The sequence below is a fragment of the Pseudopipra pipra genome, chromosome 7 (genome assembly GCF_036250125.1).
Source record: "Pseudopipra pipra isolate bDixPip1 chromosome 7, bDixPip1.hap1, whole genome shotgun sequence".
NCBI classification, from domain to species: domain Eukaryota; kingdom Metazoa; phylum Chordata; class Aves; order Passeriformes; family Pipridae; genus Pseudopipra; species Pseudopipra pipra.
Genome location: NC_087555.1, coordinates 10,238,990 through 10,260,960, shown reverse-complemented (window position 1 = coordinate 10,260,960; position 21,971 = coordinate 10,238,990). Strand labels below are relative to the sequence as shown.

The 21,971-nt window shown below is 39.0% G+C and overlaps 2 protein-coding genes across 8 annotated transcripts in view; both read left to right on the top strand.

Moving 5' to 3' along the window:
* The window catches only part of HECW2 (HECT, C2 and WW domain containing E3 ubiquitin protein ligase 2), a 452,691-nt gene that overhangs the window by 164,305 nt on the left and 266,415 nt on the right, over positions 1–21,971 (top strand). The gene's annotated exons all lie outside the window — the stretch shown is intronic.
* STK17B (serine/threonine kinase 17b) lies at positions 1,874–17,207 on the top strand. Of its 7 annotated transcripts, XM_064660491.1 has the most exons (10): positions 1,979–2,220; positions 2,415–2,568; positions 3,545–3,713; positions 4,080–4,238; positions 7,953–8,165; positions 12,034–12,178; positions 12,402–12,528; positions 13,425–13,473; positions 14,829–15,008; positions 15,489–17,207. In XM_064660491.1, exons 4-10 carry the CDS (start codon positions 4,117–4,119, stop codon positions 15,769–15,771), a joined length of 1,119 nt encoding a protein of 372 aa, XP_064516561.1. In that variant the 5' UTR covers positions 1,979–2,220; positions 2,415–2,568; positions 3,545–3,713; positions 4,080–4,116; the 3' UTR covers positions 15,772–17,207. The 7 variants fall into 7 exon arrangements, with proteins under 7 accessions (XP_064516565.1, XP_064516566.1, XP_064516561.1 ...); XM_064660495.1 differs by lacking the exons at positions 1,979–2,220; positions 2,415–2,568; positions 3,545–3,713 and adding an exon at positions 1,874–1,972; XM_064660496.1 differs by lacking the exons at positions 1,979–2,220; positions 2,415–2,568; positions 3,545–3,713 and adding an exon at positions 1,899–1,972 and having other exon boundaries at positions 4,083–4,238.

The window sequence follows — 21,971 nt, the reverse complement described above, 5'->3', positions numbered from 1 at the left end:
GAAGAAGTAACTAAGAATGGGAATTATGAAGCTAACACCTTTAATTACTATTTTTTAATTATCCCAAAGACCAGGTGTATACATTAGGAATAATAATAGTTCGTGATCCTGTACTATTGTGACCTTCAGCCTACCATTCCCCCTTCTCCACCCCTTGTTTGTCATTCTCAGTTGTGGTGTATCTAAGTAAAATTCCAAAGTCCTCAGGGTGGAGTCCTGTCAATTATACCCTTCTCTAAGTGCCATTCATGTTTCTATGGCATTACATAAACAGATAACCAGGACTACAATAACATGCATGTCACAAAGCATTTTTAGTATTTACTTGGTTTTCAAAACTTCGAGGAAGAGTAGAGCAAATCTTGAAAAGAATCAGTAAAGGCACACAAGCAGCTAAGGAGACAAACATAAGCACTGTCATTTACTTCTTGGCACCACCTGCTATAATAACCTAAAACATCTTAATTGTGGTCATCATTTAATTTTACTCTGTGGATCATTTGGTATGTTCGGAATGCTGCTTGCTTTTCATACTGCACAAAGAGCACTCCTCAACAAAACCAATCTTGTCCACATGTTGTATTTTTATTTGACAGATGTATTTGAGATCGTGTTATAATGAAGAAAAGGTTATAATGATCTCAAACTCTGCAGACTTCGAGTCATGTGGTGGAACTCTGTGGGAGAGAGTAAAGATTTTAGACTGATTTTATCAAAAATACCCACAGCTCAAAGTGCTAAAAAATCTAGATGAAAACATGAGTTTCCATTGAAAGGCAGCTCTTAGGAGGTATATTTGTGTCAGCTACATGGTATAACATATTCTGAACTCTTCAAGAATACTTTCTGCTTTCTCAAAGTGCATATCTTATCTTCATTTATACTGCTTTCATCTTAATGCAAGCTGTGACAACATGACTTATGTACTTTACTCACCATTAACACAGCAATTACCCATTTCACTGGCAGTGCCATGGCATAAACAAAATTAACCCAGTACTTCTAATGGTGCACTGCTGAAATTAAATACAGAACTTAAACTCTTATGCTACATTACTATTACTGCCTTCATGACAAATCTATTATAAAACGGATGTTTGCAAATTTCCAGAGCAGCTGGTTGGATTGCTTCAGAGAAAATCAATTTGACAAACAAATTGCAGCTATTTTAGAACTCTTTCTAACTTCAACTTGTTTCTAAACCATGCTCTGGGCTATTTTGAATCCTCAGAAAGGGTCTTTGAAACTACAAGTTAAAGCCTTTTAACTTTTTTTTTTTTCTTCTGGGCTCGAAACACGAGGCTCTGAAGGCGCAGTGCATGAAATTGTCAAGCAGGCTCCGTGCGAGACGTGTACTTGTCTAAAAGCACTGAAAAGCGCTCTGCTCCCCGCAGAAGTCAGTGAGCAGTGGTTTCCCAGGGTGTTTTTTAGCCGGGCTCAGACAGCGCTGCGGTCGCCCGAAACCTCGCCGGCTGCGTCATGAGCCCAACCGCGAGCGGCCAGGCCGGGGAGCGCACACGGCTGTGCCACCGCTGCCGGGGCTCTGTCACATCCCCGGACCCCAGCGGAGCGGAAACGCTGCAGACGCGGCCCCACGTCCCGCGGCCCCGGGATCTGCGGGGGCACCAAGGGGCCGTCCCGCCGCTGCCCCGCCGCGCAGCCGGGCGGTGCCCCGTCCCTCACGGGCCCGCGGGCCGGGCACGCGGCACCTGCCGCGCCGCCTGCGCGGGGCGGGGGCAGCCGGCAGGGGGCGCTCCCCGTCCCCGGGGGCCGCTCCCGCCAATCGCGGGGCCGCCGGGCGCGCGCGGCCGGGCGCGGATTGGCCGCTCAGCGGGCGGGGTGGGCGGGGCCGGGCGCGCGCGCGGCCGGGGCAGCCGCGCCCCGCGGGCTGCGCGTTTCAAACGGCGAGAGCGAGCGAAGGAGCGGGAGGGCGGCGGGAGTGGGGCCGGCCGGGAGCGGCCAGCGAGGAGCGGTGAGTGTGTGTCCGACCAGGGGGCCGCTCCGCTGGGCGATGGGTTCTGGGCGCTGCCTCCCCAGCCCGGTGCCGAGTCCCGCCGGTGCGCGCCTCCCCGCCCCGCGGGGCTGCCTGTGAAGGCGGTCGGGGCTGTACCCCGCGCACCGGCCCGGTCCCGCCTTGGTGGCCGCCCGTGGTCCTTCGCTACCAAACGCCTTCCCCGGCCCGCAGCGGGGACTTGACTTCTTCGCGAATAGTTAAATGAGGTGATTTTTCTGCCTGGCTGAACTTCCGTAGTTTAGTGGGAAGTTTTCTTTTTAATGAGAGTCTTGCAGATTTCTGTAAGAGCCACATTTCTGATGTCTGTTACACATTGGTGCAATGTGTAATAATACAGGTATCGCCTTTAATTTTGGAAATAGTTAATGTTTTAGAATTTGTGCCTTCTTTTTTTCCATAGCTAATTGGATCTCACGTGGGTTTCTGCCTGCTATGAATATATGTTTTTCTCTATTCTTTGTGATACCGAGCTAAAAAAAGGAGAGATGTGGTGTCTTACCGGAGAAATAAAGTCAGTGCAACAGAAGGCAGAAGTTCTCCTTAATAGTTGCTCTGTGAGAATGAGGATATAAAATTAAGGTTTACATAATATAGCCGATAATGGTAATAAACTCATAATGGCAAGCTTTTAATCAATTCAGTCAGTTATCTAATACAAATATTTTTGTGCTGAAGTACTGCAGTAGGGAGATAACTTTAACTGTTCAAGTGTATCTAGTGAGTACAGCACTAGGGAGAGTCACGTAAAATTTCAGACATCAGAATTGGCCTCTTAAGTGATAAACTGTCATATAATTGGGGGAAAAGGAATGCATGTTTTTAAAAAGTGATTCGGAGACTTGTGTATTTGTATTGTTGCCTCTTGATAATTTTTAAAGAAGCTAATTGATGCTTATCAGATGATACTTTGAAGATATTTTTAAACTGTGTAGTTTGGGTCTTTTTCCTGCTAAAGCCTGTATTATGATTTGAAGCCAAAACTGTGCCAGTGTTAACATCCGTGTTCCAAGAATGGGAACGTGAACAGTGCTGGATGGGTACTGGATTATATTTGAATCATAACTAGTTCAAGTGCTCCCCCAGAAGTTTCTGATAGTGCACTTCTGTCATTTGAAAAGTGAAAGTGTATTTTTGTGAGTTTGCTAACTGTCCCTAAACTGTAATTTGCCTTGTGTTTGTTGGTTTTTTTCATTGCTAATAAAGGCAAACCTGCTCTTTAACTTAAAAAAAGCCATCAGTTACAACTTCTGTTATCCTTCAGTAACCTTTTTCTGCCTTGCTTTTGCATTTTACCTGAAGAGATGCTTCAGGCCTGTAAATGTGAATGCCAAAATCTAGTATTTTTATGGGCTTTGGTTTTATTTTTAACAGTAGTAGACTTAATGTGGGTGGGTGTATCTTCATAATGTGCTGTTCTGCTGGTTTATTAAGATAATTTAATCAGAATTACTACGTCTGAATGATTCTCAATGATCTGAACTTGCAAAGAGAACATTGTCTATTCATGCTGCTTTCTGACAATTAACCTAGCCTTAAAAATGAAACTTAGATGAGCTATGAATGAGTCTAATAAGAAATGTGAATCTTCCCACTGGAAAAAACACTTGTCCTGTTGTTTCCCATTCCTGCTATGTTGCAGTCAACAAACAGGAAGGAGTTTTGGTTACTTCCCACAAGAATACCAGTTAAAAGTATAAAGGTACTGAAATTTACCCAGAATCCAAAGAAGTGTTAAAGCTTATTTTCAGAAAGATTAAAAGGAAGGTACATATCATTAATAGTTAAGTAGTTATTAGCATTTTTATTAGAATGGAAGCCTATCCCTAATGTCTTACAGATATGCTCCAGGGGGGAAAAAACCCCAATTTATCTCAAATGTTTAATTATTAAAATAGCATGTCTTGATTAGTATTCCTTTTGGGTTTTATTTTTACAGTGAATAAAAGTGTTGTTTTCAGGTAACTACAGAACGAATTCTAGTTTTATAGACCTAAACTCTAATATTTGTATACTTGCCTGTGCTGCAGTTATGGAATTTCTAAAACTCTTAATTGTTTTGCTTTAGCAGGTGACTGGTAGAAGGGAGAGACCTGTTCTTGACAATGTCAAGAAGAAAGTTGGAGAATAAAAGCCTTTCTGGCTTGTTAGACACACCTCTGCACACAGCAATCAAGACAGAGAATTTCCACAATTTTTATACGCTTGAATCAAAACAGCTAGGAAGGTAAGAGTGTTCCTATGTATTTTATTTTAGTTCTGCTGCAGGAGAATTCTTTGTACAGTGATAGAATTTTTCTGGCAAACTTTTATAGTAGTAGATGGAGAATGAAGTATCCTTCCCAGTCCTCTTCTTTGCAGCATCCAATGGGTTCTCTGGGGACCAGGAAAAAAGGTACAGTGAGACATAAGTTGCCAGCCTTTTCCACATCAGAGAGATGTTTTCATAGGCATGTAGATTTGGGATTATCTTCCTTTTCTTGCGTTTTCCCTGTCTAGTCACACATCAGATTTCAGGTACATGGACTGAAGAGGAGATAACATAGAATGACATAGACAAAGAATGGGGATTTTGAGTTGGTTGATCCAATTGTTTGGATGAATTTTCTGAAGTCCATAAAACCTTTTCTCTCCCCACCCTCAAGCAATTTCGAGCAACCTACTGTTTCAGAGTAGTTTTGCAGCCTCCTTCCCTTGCTCGTGTCTGCAGCAGTAAAATAGGAAATAACAAAAAACCCCAAGCTCTTGGTATTTGTGATCCTGTTTCAGACATACGAGTGAATGTGTTTTTCGAAATTGCTGTGTTAGTTCACACCTTGAAAATATTTGGTGAATTGGGCGTAAAGCCACACAAACATAATGCCATGGTCGTGTGTCCACGCTCCTTGGAACAGAAGTGAGAAGGGTCAGTCTCACAGTTGTGCCTTGCTGGGCTACACAGCAGCCCTTTGCACCTGCAGCTTGTTTTGTCAGCAGAGATGTTCTTCTGTATGTGTTTTTGTAAGCTCTTTGGCCTTCATTGTTCTCTTGGGTTTTTTCTGTTTTTCTAGCATGTGCTTTATCTAGCAGACTTCTGCGGAAGTGCACATTGCAGCCCATAACTTTCCTCTTTTCTTAACTATTGTCAGCTCTGCTTTTGAAATCTGGGCTCTGCAGAAGCAGTTGATATGCACCATCCTCTAGAACTCCAGTATTGTTAAAAGGCTGGATTTTGTTGTACGTACTTGTGAGATGACATCTAAAACAAACAAAACTATGGATTTTTCTGTGGATTCCAGAACACTGGATTCTTTAACACTTTGTTACATGCAAAACCAGGCATAACAAAACAAGTGCCAAAATGCAGAGAAAACAGAAGCAGAGTACTATGTTTTCCAAACATACTTTTGATTTTTCCTAGCCTGTGTGTATATTTTTTTAATGTTTTCAGTGTATAAATGCTTTGTAAGTGATGTAAAATCCATCTTTCTTTGTAGCCTACCTAAAAGATTCAATATGCTTTTTTTTTTCACTTGCAATTTTCTTCTTCCTCTTCAGATTATGTAGTAAATAGTTCTTTTGTTCTCTGCTTAAGCTTCCCAAGTCCCATTTCTTCCTCCCACACCCTTATCTGCTAGGTCCTTTGGTATTTAAGACACTGACTCACGAAGCTGGCAGGTTGGGTTCTCTTTAGTGGGTTCAGTAGTTTTGTCCCTGGTGTGTGCATGGCTTGGCTTCTTCTGAAGCTGTTAGATTTCTGTGGTTTATAACTTGAGATATGAAAACATCTTGAAATCAGTTTTTCTTGTAAAACTGGGCTGTGAAGAGTGATGGTTACGCAGCTGCTTTGCAGGCAGCAGGGAGTGGGAACTACTCTGCTTGCTTCGGTGCAGCACTTCCGACCTGACTTCTTTGCATTTCTGGGGCAATTTCCACTGCTCTGAAAGAACTGTTCTGTCTTAACTTTGCCTTAATTGGCACACTGCAAATAAACAAGTGGAAATTCTTACATCATCAATCTGGAGATGCCACTGACCCTTCAAAGCCCTTAAACCCGCAGCAGCCAGGGGGAATATGGGCCAAAACTATCAGGGAAGATCTTACTGTTCTCATGAAACTCAACCAGTTCCCCTTTGGTAATTTTAGAGAAACTTTTGTGGCTGACAGGGTGATGTGATGTTAAAACAAGAATGTAAGCTGGGGCAGGGAGTATTTTCAACTTTGGTATGTAATGAAATTCATCTCAATAACTTAAAATGTTCTGCAGTAATTGGCTGGTTTAACAATTGGGAAAGAACCTGGCAATTGCAGGCTTACAAATATTGCTAAAATGAAGAGTGTGCATGTATCAGACTGTAAATAACTTCCACCACTGAAATTAATTTTTCCTTTGAATTTTGTACCCTTGCCTTTCTAAATCTAGTGCTTTAAAAAAAGGCCAGAGAAATCCTACAACTAACTTATGTAGAAATAAATGATGACAGCAGCTGTTTTGTTGAATTTTTTTCTAAGTAATTTATAGTAGTATGATTAGAGGTAAACTTTACGTGTTTAATAATGCAGGTTTGTGCAGACTACTTAATATCTGGTTATTTGCATATGAAAATCTTACTTTTTTCATGAGATACTCATACTTATTTGATTAAATACTGAAGTCTAGATTTTTTTTCAAAAAAGGCTCAGACATGCCTTTTTTTTTTTTTAAGGAAATATTCCTTTTAGGCACTGGGGCTTTTACACCAGAAAAAAGGCAAAGCAGGGCAACGTAGTATTTTCTACTAAAGTAGCTAATTTAGTTAAAAAAAACACAACTCAAATAACTCATGCCGAGCTGTTCCATTAAGTTTGTTCTTAGTATGCTGTGGTAACAAAAATATGGGTGGAAAGACTTTTTTTTTTTTTTTACATAAGTGTAGATCTTTGTGCATAGTTTTATACTGTTTTTAGAACTTTAGACAGTTTATTTTAGCCTTTCAAGTTTGGTTTTTTTTTTATAAATAATGTTTCTTGTATCATTTGAAAACTCTTTGCAAGAATGCAACTAGGCATTTCTGGGAATGCAATAGTAGTGGTTATAAAATTTTGTTTTTTCAGGAGTTTATAACTTGGCTTTAAAAACTGCATCCTTTTCCCCCTAATTTTTTTAAAAAGATCTGCTTGGTGTTTTAATGACAGTATGTGGTTTTTTTTAAAAACATTTCTTTACCAGAATACGTTTTTTTTTCCATACCTAAACAGTTGGCTAGGAAATAAAGCAGTACACTTTGTCTAACTGTAATTGAGGAAGAGAATGCTAAGTATTGGGTGTTTTTCTGCTAAGATGTTTTTAAACGTTTTGCAGATACCTGAGATTTTTGTAGCAGTACCACATGATTTGTGGAGGGAAATTCTCTTTATGACTTCTAAAATTTTCTGCACTGAAAACCTCCCTGCCCCCCTGTACATATAAATATGCTTTATTTTCTGTGTTCATTGATTCCATTTCACAGGGGGTTTGCTTTGTTCATTACGGTGTCCTGTAGGTGTTATGATGAGGTTGAGGGTTTTTTTAGTATAGTATTGCCAACCTGAACAAAGCCCTGAGCAGCCTGGTAAGATGTCATGGCTGGTCCTGCTTTAAGCAGGAGGTTTTGAGAGACCTCCAGAAGTCCTTTCCAGATGAGTTATTTTGTGATCCTACAGTGAGAATGTTCTTGTAACCCCATATCTGATTTAGTGTTTACCTAGTTTTTATAAAGGGAATTTTACTGGGTCTGACCAAAGGTTCATCTGGCTTAGTATCCTTTCTTCTACAGTGACTGAAAGTGAATGTTCAGGGAATATGTAAGAAAAGGCCAAGCATGGCATTCCCCAGTACATTTTTTTGTTTGTTTCTAGTTATTTGCCATGCCCTCTTATTTCTAGTGGCAATTTCTGTGCTTTTTATCTCTTGGGTCTTAATGTTTTCCCTTTTATTTTGTAGAGGAAGATCTGCTGTGGTTAGAAAATGTATAGCTAAATCCACAGGCCAAGAGTATGCAGCTAAATTTTTAAAGAAGAGAAGAAGAGGTCAAGACTGCAAAGCAGAAATTCATCATGAAATTGCTGTACTTGAATTAATGAAATCTAATCCTCGCATAGTTAATCTTCATGAAGTCTATGAAACAGCAAATGAAATCATCTTGGTGTTGGAATAGTAAGTATGCCTTCATCAGATGTTCCACATTTGTAGTTAAAAATCTTTCAGTATACTAATTTTTTGCATGAGCTGCCTGAATGCCCAGAATTACAACAGTACACTCTATATGTTATGCTAATATTTCATTAGGATATACTTTCTAAGCATCTTTATATTTTTTACTTTAAGAGTGTTTCGGGCAAGTTGACTGGAGATAATGTTCTTGAATCCCATCGAAAGTCCAAAGTGCTTTGATGCATCTTAAATGATAAAAAAAAAATAGAATAGCCCAGTACTGATACCAAGTACACAGACTTCAAAGAAGCTGAGCACGTCTATGCTCTGTGAACTTCAGTTAGCACTTGATGCTTTTTGGTGACTGGAGACTTGTAGTTGCTTTGTGGGTTCTGAGTTTCTAAATTTAGTAGTTTTGTTGTTTTGAAACTGTTTGGCTTTTGGAGCTGTTTTGTAAAAAATTCCCATATTTCTTTCAGATGTCCCTGAAGCTTCTCATTAGATCTGAAAAAAAAAAAAAAAAAAAGTCTTAATTTGGGAATTGAATTTGAATTATCTCTCATATTTGCTGTACATTTTTGTTTGGAATGTAGGAAACAAAAAGGCAGATTTGGAAGTTAGATCTCTCTAGGCTTTAATTTTCATGTACAAAGTATTTGAAGTGCTGTTAATGGTGGTCTGCATACACCATGATAAATCCCTTCAAATTTTCCAAAGAATGTAGCTAGATTCTATCTTTAAAAGCTTTTTTTCCTGGAACTAGATGATCCCTAACATATTATTTGTTGTTCTGTGAAGGTTAAAATAATAAATAATGTAGAAGTCAAGACAAAGTCCAGATGGCAAGTTTTGAACTTCTGAAAGTGCAAGTTCACATAAAAGCCATACTGATTTTCCTGCTTCTGTTTCAGCTAAGCTAGCTCTCTCTTGCTTATTAAAGCTCTGTAATGAAACATCTTCCTTATGCTACATTGGTGTTCATGGTGTAACTTCCTTGTAGTGTTCAGAAGTCTTGCAGTAAAGTGTTCCTACTTTTGTGGGGATTACACACTTAAATTATATTCCTCTGTAGCAGAATAAACAGCTTTTCGTGTTCATTTCTCTTTATCAGAACTCTGAAGCAGTACTTGAAAAGAATTGCAAGAAATGAGTTTATAAAATAGTTTATAAGCATTTCATCTTCAGCTGTATTTTTCCCCCCTGCACATGTTCCTTGCTCTTGTTATGTGTTGTTGGGGTTTGGAAGATGTAGGAGTAAGAGTCAGTTTGTGTTAGTGCACATTTTCTAAATAAAGGTGACATGGATGCTAGTTCTTAGTAAGGCCATCTTTGTAGAGGGAATCACTAAAGATATGAATACTTCTTCAAAAGCCCCACCATGGAGGTTGCTACTCTTCTAATGTGAGGGCCAAAGGAAGAATCCAGTTACTCAGAGAGAAACCTGGCAGCTCTACTAGCTTGTTGTGCAGCTGTAATAATTTCCAGGTCTGTCTAGTTTGTGCACTGAAGAACTAAGAAAGGCTCTGCAGAGTGAGATCAGAGCTCTGTCTCACCTGCCATTTCCAGCAGTGGCTGTAGGAAGGTGCTCTTTAGGAAGAGCTAAGGAGCATATAATTGCCCACTTTTTGCTCTTCACTCTCTTTGCACTGTTGCAGCAAACAGAGGTATTGTACTGAGAATACCTTTCTGCTTATTCCTTTTAGTTTATGGACCTGTCCGAGTCTGTGAATGCGTTTTGTCCTTTTTTTGAACCTGGTAATACTGTCTGCTTTGGTGGTAATAAATTCCAGGTGCTCATTATCTTTTGTGTGAAGAAATATTTTATCTTTTTCAAACTAATCAGCTAGTTTCATCAGATGCCTCCTAGTTCTTATATTGTAGGATCTGGTGAATAACAGTTTTTGTTTGTCTCTAAACCAGCTTTAGTGTTTTTGTAAGCATCACTTGTACACTTCTCCACAATCTTCTATCCAAACTGAAGAGTAAGTGTCTCTTTGGTTGGTTTTTTTTTGTTGTTGTTGTAAAGCAACTGTCTGTCCTCTTACTCGCCTTTCTTTGTATCTTCATTAATCCTACATAAATGAAGATACAGAAGCAGAACTACATGCTAAGGTTTTATACTGAGCATTGTTTTGTTGCTTGTTCTCAGTAACCCCCCGATGATAGCCAGGTATGTTGGTTTTTGTTTTGACTGCTCTCCACATTGGTCCTATTATTTCTTAACGATTTTCAGTCAAAATTTTCTGAGCTATCCCTGCTAGTTCAGTGTGCCATTGTGTGGGATTCCATTAGGTTATTTATCTATATACACCACAGGTCATCTGATGCTCTTTTACTGACTTTCTCTGTTTGTGCTGAACTTGCTTGTTCGTGTCTTCCTTGAACTGGGAAGCCCAAACCAGGTGCTGCATTCCAGCAGTGGTCTGGTGTGCTGGGTAGTGTCACTTGCCTCAGTCTGCTGGCTGTGCTCCTGCTGCTACAGCCCAAGGTGCTGCTGACCTTTCCTGCACTTCAACTCTCGCTGTCTCTGAGGACTCACAAATCTTTCCTGCAGAGCTTTCAGCTCTTTACCCATCTGAGTGTCCACCCATCCAGACCATAATGCAACTTGGATACAATAATACTGTGGGAGGCAGTGTCAAAACCTTGTTAAAGTTGGATTAAATGACATCCACATCTCTTCCCTCATCTACATTTTGTCATAAAGCCAGCTAGAGGAGACATTATGGACACCTCACAGAGCAGGTTTATGACTGTGCTTATTTGTGTTGTCCATCACCTAACTTTTTTATAGATTCTGTCATTTTGTTAGCATTGAAGATTAGGCTTACTGATCTGTAGTTTTGAGGTAGCTCTTTATTCTTAAGGGAGAGAAACTTCAGGCAGTTTGAGCAGGCTGAGTAATGATTTCAAACCCAGCCTGAAAGGAAACAGCTGACGCTGTGGCCAAGGGTAGAAGTGTAACTAATAAACCACATGCAGCATGGTTATTTCCATGCTGCTTTACACTGTACTAATAGGGTTTTCTGGAAGCCTTTTTTGAGGAAGATGAACTTGAGATGCTCTGTAAAACATGAACCTTGTCAATCTTATTTTTGAAATCTGCCATTTTTACACTAAAAGTGACAGAACTGAGTCCTTGTATTTCTCAATATTCTGTGTCTACTAGAGTTCTGGAAGGGACTGTTCAATAACTGACTAGGCAACTGTATATTTAATCAGCAGTAGCATGCTAGATTTTCTTCCTGGTACCTTTCTGAGTCTTCCATCAGAATGGCAGGAGGCAAGTATGCAGTTTCCTCACTCCAGAAATATTCCTTAGCAGTCTAGCTGTTATTAAGTTGTTGTTATTACATTTACACCACAGCCACATCATGTAAAAAATAATGATTTTTGCTCCTGAAATCTCAGAATAGGAATACTGCTGGGCTTTCTTGCTTTGAATTGTTTATGAACTGGCCTAACGGAAGAAATTTATATTTGACTTGAAAAGAGAGACTTCTTTGGTTAAGGAATGATGACAGAACTCATCTTCTTGAAGGCATCTTCACACCTGCTTGTAGGAAAGAACACTTGAGGGTACCAGAGTACTATGACATTTTCAACCAAAGTTCTGTTTTGCTGTCTCAACTGCTTTTGCTGACTACTAGGAAAGAAAAAGCATCATCAGATTTTTTTTTTTTCCTTTTCTATGTGCTTGTATTATGTGTTTTGGCATAATATGTAAAAAAAAAAGTAATAATAATATTTCCAGCCTCTCTGAGATTATAAATATACATTCGATAAATATATATTGTGATATATAGCATTTTTCCTCACTTAAGATTCAAAATTTAAACTTAACACGTAAGTGTTCTTGGATGTGTTTCAGTGCTGCTGGAGGAGAAATGTTTGACTTGTGTGTCCCAGATCTGGATTACAGAATTGGTGAAAGGGATATTGTAAGACTTATAAGACAAATACTTGAAGGACTTTGCTGCTTGCATGAAAACAATATTGTTCATCTTGATTTAAAGGTAAAACTTTTTATTTTAGTACTTTAATTTATTATTACATTAAAGTAATTTGTTAAATACATAACAAAGATGAAGAGAAAAAGGAGTGTGTTAGAGATTAAATATTTTTAAATAAAATTTAGCAATAAGCATTGCATAATAGAACCTGCAGTGTCATTTTGTACATTGGGCTTTTTTGCAGATTGCATTTGATTAATTGAGATCTAAATCTTTTCTATTCTAGCCTCAGAATATTTTGCTGAGCAGCGTCAATCCTCTTGGTGATGTAAAAATTGTAGATTTTGGTATTTCCCGGAAGCTTGAGAATTCCAGTGAACTGCGGCACATCATGGGAACAACAGAGTACCTGGGTATGGAAGAGCTGCTTCACAATGTCTGATTTGTGCTGTGGAGAAAACAAACAGTTCATGTAATATGCTTATGAACTTACCAGTCATTACTGGAGAAACAACATTATAGGACAAAGCAATGTGTTTTGAGCTGTTCTTTTTTTAGAGTGGTCAATGAATATTTGCACCACAAATTCCCAAATTTATGTCACTAAGTGCAGCTCTCAATTCATGCCGTAGCACTTGCTGTGATGCCAGCTGTTAACAAAAAGTTTTGACTGTTAAATTCTTTTGATTGGAATTGAAATACAGCATTAGCATGCACAAAGAAGTGTTCTTTGAGTTGGAAATGTTGTTTAGTGTGATGGTTTAATGAGATTAAAATATTCCTTGGAAAGGGGAAGATTGCCATTAACACTTGGCCCTCTGTGAGGCACAGGTTTCCTTCATGATTTGCCAACACTCAATTTTAAGAGCACTTCAAACTACAGTGAATAACTTGCTATCTAGCATAGGCTAATGGCCACTGATCCTAAAATTGGCTTGGTCATCTGCTTTTGCAGTGTTAACACGCTGAAGGCTTTATGCATTCCCCTAAAAAAGCTATATACTTCAAAACCTCTTAGAAGAATGTTTTATGTGGATACTTCTGATTAGAAAACATCTTGAGATTTGGCTAGGAATAGACTTTAGGCCATGTAGTGCTGTTTAAGTGTGACTCAAACATCTGTGTGTCTAGTCAAACAAATAACTTTTTCACGCTCTTGTGGCTTGAAAATAATAAACTTAACTATTGAAACTGCGTGTTTAGTCTCATAATAATGGTTGGCAAAAAAATGCCAGATATGTAGTGTATGATTCAAGACCGTTTGAGTAATATATTTATTAAAGCATTTTTCTTCTCTCCATCTGTTTAGCTCCAGAAATCCTAAACTATGATCCTATTACCACAGCTACAGACATGTGGTAGGTTGTATATCTTAATTCATTTTATTGAGGTGGGGGGGCCACTTAACAACTTAGGGGCCAGATCTGGACACTGATGCAGTTTTTTCCTGGCTTCCAAGAATACCCTGCTGCTTGACTGACTAAAAGAGGGAGAGATAGGAGGATATAACTCAGGGCTTACAAGGAATTACTGTAAATGGGTCTGTTGCACACTTAGAAGGGAATGCCAGTGGCTTCTGAGCCTGGAGTATAGGTATTTGTTCTAAGGGAACAATAACAGTGGCTGGATAGCATACTTTAGGTATTAGTTACTCTGGGATGACAAGCTTCAGGTATGAGCTTCTCTTGGACGCTCTTTCCTCCCCACTTTTGTTAAATAATTTTATTATACAAATGATAAAAAGTATTTAAGTTTCTACTTTTTATCTTTAGAGAAATACTTGCAGAATGAGTCATAAAAAATGAGACAAATACCTTAAAGTGATCCACAGCTTTATTTGTGGCTTACTAATTTTATGAACTATGTTAGTTTAAAGACTGGCTTTGAAATGTTTCCTTAGAAACATAAAATATTCATATGCTCTTCTTGAGCATCTTAATAATTAAAATTCAGTTTTAGAAGTTGCTGTGATCTAATTGCTCCTTTGAAATCCTCAACTCATAATAGTAACTAAATCTGTTCATGAATGTTTTTTTAACCACTTAATATTTGCGTGCTTTTGTGGGAAGACATAAAAACAAATTGTTGGTGCTGTACTCAGAATGACAAACACAGCAGCAGCTGCAGTTTCCACAGTGTGATGGGTACTAAGACCTGATCTGTCTGATCACAAAAACATTTTTATTATGCATCAGGAAACCATCTAAGATTTATAATAGATTGCGTGATGTGTCATGTTCTTAGGGAAAAACATCTGAGCAAGAGGATATTGTAGCCCAGCTCGGATGTGGAATGTGCAGAAAGGTTGACTAAATCTCAGTCTTTGATAATTCATCCAGAATTGTAGTGAAAGCTGGGGTTTTATTTATGTGCAGATAAGAAAGTCTATTTTTCCACTGTTCTGTCCTCCAGAATTGCTGTATGTCCAAGAGAGGACTGTGTAAAAGTGATGCATTTGCTTTCCTAGCAATCTGAGTGGAAAGAAAAGGGTGTATTGAAAATAAGAAATTTTCAAAAATGCCTCCACTGAGATGCTTTCCTTGTGTGTGTTTGTGCATACCTGCTTGAATCACATAAAACTGAGATGTCACATGATGCTTTTAATTCTCTTAAGTGTGGGATACATCAGGAAGTTTGATCTGCAGCACAGTAAATATGCGGGATATATTGTTCAGATGTTCATGTAAGATTGTACATTGTGTTCTTATCTCAGGAACATTGGTGTCATTTCATACATGCTGCTGACACAAGAATCTCCATTCGTGGGAGCTGATATTCAAGAAACTTACCTTAATATATCTCAAGTTAATGTGGATTATTCAGAAGAAACATTTGCATCAGTTTCACAGCCTGCCAAAGACTTCATTCAAAAACTTCTCATAAAAAATCCAGAGTAAGTAACAAACTCCTCCGGGCAACAGTCTTAAATTTGTGGAGCACCTAGAGAAAGGGAATGTTAATTTATATACCTAATACCATGATTCCTTGAAATCCTAATGGCTGAATATTCACTAGCGTTTATTATCACCCTATTTACAATGGGCAGTATAAAACATAGGACTTCAAAAGCATAAGAATGTGCACACTTATATATACCATGTTGAAAACATTCCAAGGGAACTATGTTCCTTGTTCTGATGAAAAGCTTACCAGCTTTGGGGGAAACTGTCAACTGCATTTAGATGTGTGTTGCCACTGCTTAACCTTAACTGTGTGTTTTGTAGCAGCTGAGGTAGTGCTGAAAAAACAGTGATACTGATGCTTTAGTGTCAGTTTTGCTGAAGATTTCTTAACGTGTGTCAGAGTTATTTTAATTAAGTTTTTAGTATTTCTGAAATTCACTAAAGCAACTTTTCCCTTTTCTTTTTCAAAGGGAAAGACCCACAGCAGCGGACTGTCTTTCTCATTTGTGGTTGCAGCAAGGGGAGTTCACGCTCTTGTGCGGCCCTGAAGAAACCTGTTGCTCTTCTCAGATGTCAGGACACGCAACAAAATGCTCAGAAGAGCGGAATGTGAAATCCAGTTGTAATGGTACCTGTAGCGACAAGGAAGACAAAGAAAACATTCCAGAGGACAGCAGCACAGTCTCCAAACGTTTCCGTTTCGATGATTCATTGCAGTATCCCCAAGACTTCACGACAGACTTCTTATGTTAATGTGTAATGCAGACTTTTATAAAATGAATTCAGCATAATCTATTCCAGCGGTGAAAATAAGATTATGGCTTGCCAATTCATGTAGCATTGGCGTACTGGAAATGCACTTTGATTCTTTTATGCTGATGCCTCCTTTTCTATCCATTGCTGGCAGTGGATTTAACTCCTGGGAAATTGGAGTTGTTGCGCCAATAAAATGAATTATTTTTTTTTAAGAAGATATAAATAAATATTTTTGCACTTTTCGATTTCTAGTCAAAAAATGACGCTAGAGTGAACTAACTGAAACCTGAAAATGAGTTTGTTTAAACTCAACCTTTGCCAAACCGTGGTTGAATACATGCATGCTTTTATGACTTGCCTTAATAAGAAATTGGTCTGAGCAGGGAAACTGAATCTAGCTGTCTTACTGAACTTACTTGTGACCCTTCTCATCACTTTAAGTAGAGGCTAAAGTTGATATGTTTTGGGACTGATAAATCTGTTGGGGTTGCTGGGAAAACTGTTTTCCCTCTGGGACAACTAGTAGTTATGGAAATGTTTCTGCCTTATAGACCTGGTCCTCTTAGGGGTTGTAATGCACACTCTCTGGTTTTGCTGTGTTGGATCTCTGCAGCTCTTGAATAGAAAACGGGTAGACTGTCAGTCCTTGTGCTAGTGGACCTTGGCTTCTTACCAGTAAATTGCTTGAAGAAGATGAGGTTCCTATGCTGATGTGAATATTTGATGAACTTATTAGTTTGCTGTTATAAAACCTCTGAAATATTATCATCTACATGTATTGACCTTATCTTAAAAAAAACAACCAGAACACCACAAAACACCCCCCTCCAAAAGAACAACCAAAACCACACAAAGGAATCCAAAACCAGAAAGCCTCTTTATAGTTAAAAGTAGTAACTGAATAAACTGAAAATAGCCATTTTTGCCAGTGAAGCTGGAATTAACAACTTTTCTTTATGTCCCTGTAATGTAAAAGTGCAGTGCATCTTTGTCAATTATTGTTACCCCTAATGACACAGCTTCATGCCTACTCTGAGAAATGGACTGCAGTGTGTTAGTATTTAAAGACAAACTACCTGATAATTGTTTTAAGGCTTTTAATTTGGTTTGCTCAGTGGTATTTTTTTTAAGTTATGTCCCTTCCAATTCCTGTTTCTAGGCTCTTAGGAAATGCCTATGTAGCAAGTCTTGACTTAGAGCAGTTGCCAGTAGTGTCTTAAACAGCCTGAAACTAATACTGACAAAATAAATGCCTAATAGTAACAGAGGCTGGAAGTCTTTTTGTGCAGGGAATGTGTTAAAACTCTTACAGATATTTTGAAAGTAAGTGTCACTTTAAAATATTTTTGGGATTTTCCACTCCTGAGAGCTTAAGTTTAATTGTCTTTGATTTGGATTTGTTTTGTATAATAAAATACCACAATCTGATAATATTTTTCAAGTGTGCCTGTGCATTTGTCAATAGTTAGGCAGATTGGTGTCTTGGAAAAATATATGATTGAGAGGTGAACATAATGGTTGGTAGAAGGTTGTATTTTATCATCCTTCACACAAGGAAAGAACAGTTTTTTTGCAAATAGATTCAATATAAGGTATCACCATAGTATATGGTGGAATTTGGGACTGTTTTCTTGATTTGGGTGACACTCATGTCAACAAGTGAAAAGCAGACTGAAGTGTGAGGCAGGTGAGACTATCTTTCAGATTATGTTTGCCAGAAGAAGTAAAAGTTTTCCAAGACTTAATTTCATGTGAAATAAAGTAACAGTATATTGAGCACGTACAAAGCTCCGATGCCGAGGTTTAAATGAACCACACTCAGTCTCCTCCATGTATTAGTTCTCATGTAACTTTTTTCAGTGGTACTGAGAGTGTATAGGATTATGAAATTCCTTTGCAGGAGGTGGTTGTTGGATTGCATTCAGGTACTTTATACTCTTAGTTTTCAAAGTCCTTGGCTTTTCTCAGTTGGAGTCTTATTTAACTTTTTTTTTTTTCCACCAGCATGTATTCCAGTTTGAACTGGGTAAATTAAAACCACAAACTATTACATATTTACACAGAAGTTAAAGTTCACTTAAGGTAGAGAACACAATGTCAAAAATCTGTAAAGGTAAAAAAGAATGTTTATAAAAGTTACACTTTCAAATTCTGCAAAAATATTACTGAACTGAAATTTACAACTATTTACATCTGAAAAATCTGAAAGCATATGCCAGCACTTTATGACATAGTTGTTATTACTAAAGATTTTTATCACAGTATCTGATGTTTACATTTCTTACTACTTTAGAGCTAACTTATCTTTAAAGAAATGAAAATTGGTCTTTTCCAAGGAATTTTAAGTTTTGAAGACTTTATTTGTACTTTATATAAACTTAAAATATACCTTGAATCAGACTTACTTTGGATAAGTGCATTTGATTATTTAAAAATACTATTGTGCATTCGTAACTTCAATTGAATGTAAATACATATATTGCAGGCAACTGTTAGACTGTCTTGCTTCCTGCCATATTACTTGGAATTTCCATATTAATGAGTGATGAGTAACATTTTCAGATGACTGAAGTCATACTTCTATGCAGTTCATGACCTTTTTATATTAAAAAAAAAATAAAAAAATAAACTTTGCCTTTTTTTTTCAAAACTTCTTTGCTTTCATTCCTTCACAGAATCAGAGAATGGTTGAGGTTGGAAGGGCCTCTGGAAGTCATGTTGCCCAACTCCAACCTGCTCAAACCATGCCATCTAGGCCTCGTTGGCCAGAACGATGTCCAGATGGCTTTTGCTCTCCGAGACTCCATCTCTGGGCAAACCTGTTCAGTGCTCAGTCATCCTCACAGTAAAAATATGTTCTTGTGTTCAAATGGAGCCTCCTGTGTTTTAGTTTGTGCCCATTCCCTCTTGTCCTGGCCCTGGGCATCACTGACAAGAGCCTGCTGGTGATATTTTGCCCCGTGCAGCCCATGCCCTTGCCTGCTTTGTGCAACAGCGCTGGCTCCCGTTCAACTCAGTGTCCACCAGGTCCTTTTCCCAAAGGTGTTTTCCAGCTGGATGGCTCCAGCATATGTCAGTGTATGGGATTGGTCCTGCGCAGGTGGAGAGCTTTGGGCTGCGCTGAACTCCATGAGGTCCCTGTCAGCCCATTTCTCCAGCCTGCAGAGGTCCCTATGGATGGCATCATGACGCTCAGGTACATCAGCCACTCCTCCTGGTTTTGTGTCCCCTGCAGCCTTGCTGGGGGTGTGCTCTGCCCATCATCATTAATGAGGATGTTAAACAGGACTGCCTGTGAGGATCTGGGGGACAGTGTCAGAGGCCTTGCTGAGGTCTAGGTAGGCAATGTCTGCTGCTCTCCCCTCAGTTTCTGACCAGTCGTTTCACTGCAGAAGTTTATCAGGTTGCTCATTGTGACTTCCCCTTGCTGAATCCATGCTGACTAACTGATGACTCATGAACTTGGCAGCTAGCTTCTTGGAATTGTTTTATATGTGTCTGGGTTTTATACATAAAAGGTTGATGTTCCTGTATGTAATGGTCTAGTTATATCTTGCAGTATTTATTGAGGTGATACCTTTTATGTTAAATTCTAATAGCCTTGCTGAATGACCATGTGAGGAAACTTAAATGGAATGTTTGTTACACATATTAACCTTCTAGGGCAGTAGTGGTACATTTGTTTCATTGTCAAGTAGACGGCTGAAACAAAAACAAACAACCAAACAAAACCAACAAGTTGCCTTTAGAAAGGGAATTGCACTCAAAGGTGGTAACCCCTTGTTGCCTGGTTAATGCGTTTCCTCCAAAGGCACATTTAATTGACAAAGCTTTCTCATTGTTTGAAATGCACAAATGGGCTTTCTTTTTAGTGAAAGAAACAGTGTATTCATGTGCTTGGTTTGGTGTTGCAGCATTAAATTCAGAAATTATCTGAATATTTGTGTTTCCTGTACTGAAAGTTGTTATCAGGAAAGCTGCCTACTTTTTCTTTAATTTTTTTAGCACCTCAAGAAAACAAACTGTTCTGTTTAATGGTGATTTGAGACAATGTGAAATTTCTGTCTTTTCAAAAGGTCTTCTAAGGAAGAAGACTTGTTAGAAAAATGCATTATAATGGCTTTAAACTGGAAGAGAGTAGGCTTATATTAGATGTTAGGAAGAAATTCTTGACAATGAAGGTGATGAGGCACTAGAACAGGTTCAAGGGGAGTTCTGAATGCCTGAAAGTGTCCAAGGGTGGGTTGGATGGGGCTTTGAACAACCTGCTCTAGTGGAAGATGTCCCTGCCTGTGGCAGGGGGTTGGGAAATATATGATCTTTAAGGTCCCTTGCAGCCCAAACCATTCTATGATTCCATGTTAATAACTGACCATCTTCTTACCAGGACAGCTGTGCTTCTACTCTTGCCAAGTAAGGGAAGTTCAGCTTGAAAAAATATTTTGTAAAACTGGGGCAAGATACAAGGGTACAATTACTGTGTGTTTGTTTCAGAAACCACTCATCCTGTGCATTAAGAACCTGGCAGCTGACAGAATTGAAAATACTGCTTGGCCCACTCAGCATTGGAGAAGTGAGCAAGACACAGAATGAGTCAGTGAGTAGATCGTCTACCAAATTAATAGTAACATTACAAAGCTGAATTGCCAAGTCATACCAGTGTATGAGAGTATAAGGAAATTTTTTAATAATTAAAAGCAGGTACATGGATTATGACATAAAAAATCTTATCTGCTAGCCCAGTGTAATGAAAAAACAGCAACATAGATGTTATTAGTTCTCTGTAAGAAGAAAGTTGTTTTCTGATAATGAAAAATACTGTATTTACAAGGATTTTTTTTTTTTATAATGTTCCTAATATTAGCAATCTGTGTCTTTCCTCCTCTGAAGAGTACAGGCAGGTGTGCTATTTCCAGTTTCCTAATAAACCCTAAAATGTCACATTCTAGCAGAAGGAATCACAATGCCCGGCAGTGGACGGCAATGCATGCTGAATGTGCCACTGCTTTCTGTGGGTATAGTTTCTAATAGTTGAAATAGTAAGGAGTTCTGTTTGCATGGTCTCCAGCTGGACTGTTACAGCCAGTACAGTGTAGAGCTTGTTTGAATCTCCCTATGATATGTTGAGTATGAGGGTATTTCTCATTTCAAAATCAAAACCAGACTCTGGTACTGGCTTGAATTTAGAAAATGCACTGGGAATTCCGAGTGATGTTGAGCCTTCTGCAGCTGGACAAAGCAGAAATACCCTACAGGTTCTTTGCTTGTGGTATTTTAACGGAGGGGCTTTTATGTTTAAAACTTGCTATCTAAACACTTTAAATGTTCTGTGTGCAGTTCACAAGATTGATTGCAGGCCTGAATTGGAGCTCATTTATAGGGATTTTCCAACAGGGTAACTCTGTAACATGTAGTGCTACGTTTTATGTGTTGCTGTGAAAACATAATAAAACCTCTCAAAATTCACAAATTAGCCAACATGGCAACAGCTCTTTCAGATGCCATTGAAATCCCAAACTGGTCACAGCAGAGTGTTACAAGTCATGCAAACCATGCCAGTTATTTAGATTGGTCAAACCATTTGATTCATGATTAAGGGAACATGCATTGACTACCAGTGGAACTGAAGGAGATTTTTACTTATATTTTCTTGTATTCTGTGATTTAGGGGGGTGGGGGGCAGGTTGTTTAAATCCCAGGGCGTTGTGCACAAGATGGGCTGATGCCATGATGTGGCAACCGAAACATCTTTGGTTGCTGTTGGAGTTTGGACACCCCAGCCCAGCATTTTAGCTTACTAAGAATGATTTTGCACGCACAGCTGAGTTCTTTGCCATGTTTTGATAGGGCACCTGTCCCACTGCTTTGCTAAAGACAAGCACCTGAATTCAGCTTCTGACTGAAGGATGGGTTTTATCCCAGGGAGCCAGTTGCTGGCGGGGCAGTGGTGTGGGCAGAGGGGAGGCTGCGGGGCCCTGTCCCGCTGAGGTGCAGGAGGGCTGTGACTGGCACCCCCCTGAAAGATCAAGCTGCGGTGTCTGTGCCGTGAACTCCACAAATCAGGTTTTTAGAAGCAACACAGTCCTCCTTGGAGCTGCCCAGATCTCCTTTAATAAATTTGGCGGTGCAAATTTAAGCGGACGTTTTTGGTTTGGGCTGCTGTTCCTGTTCTGTTTTCGGAGACAATAACGCTCTCT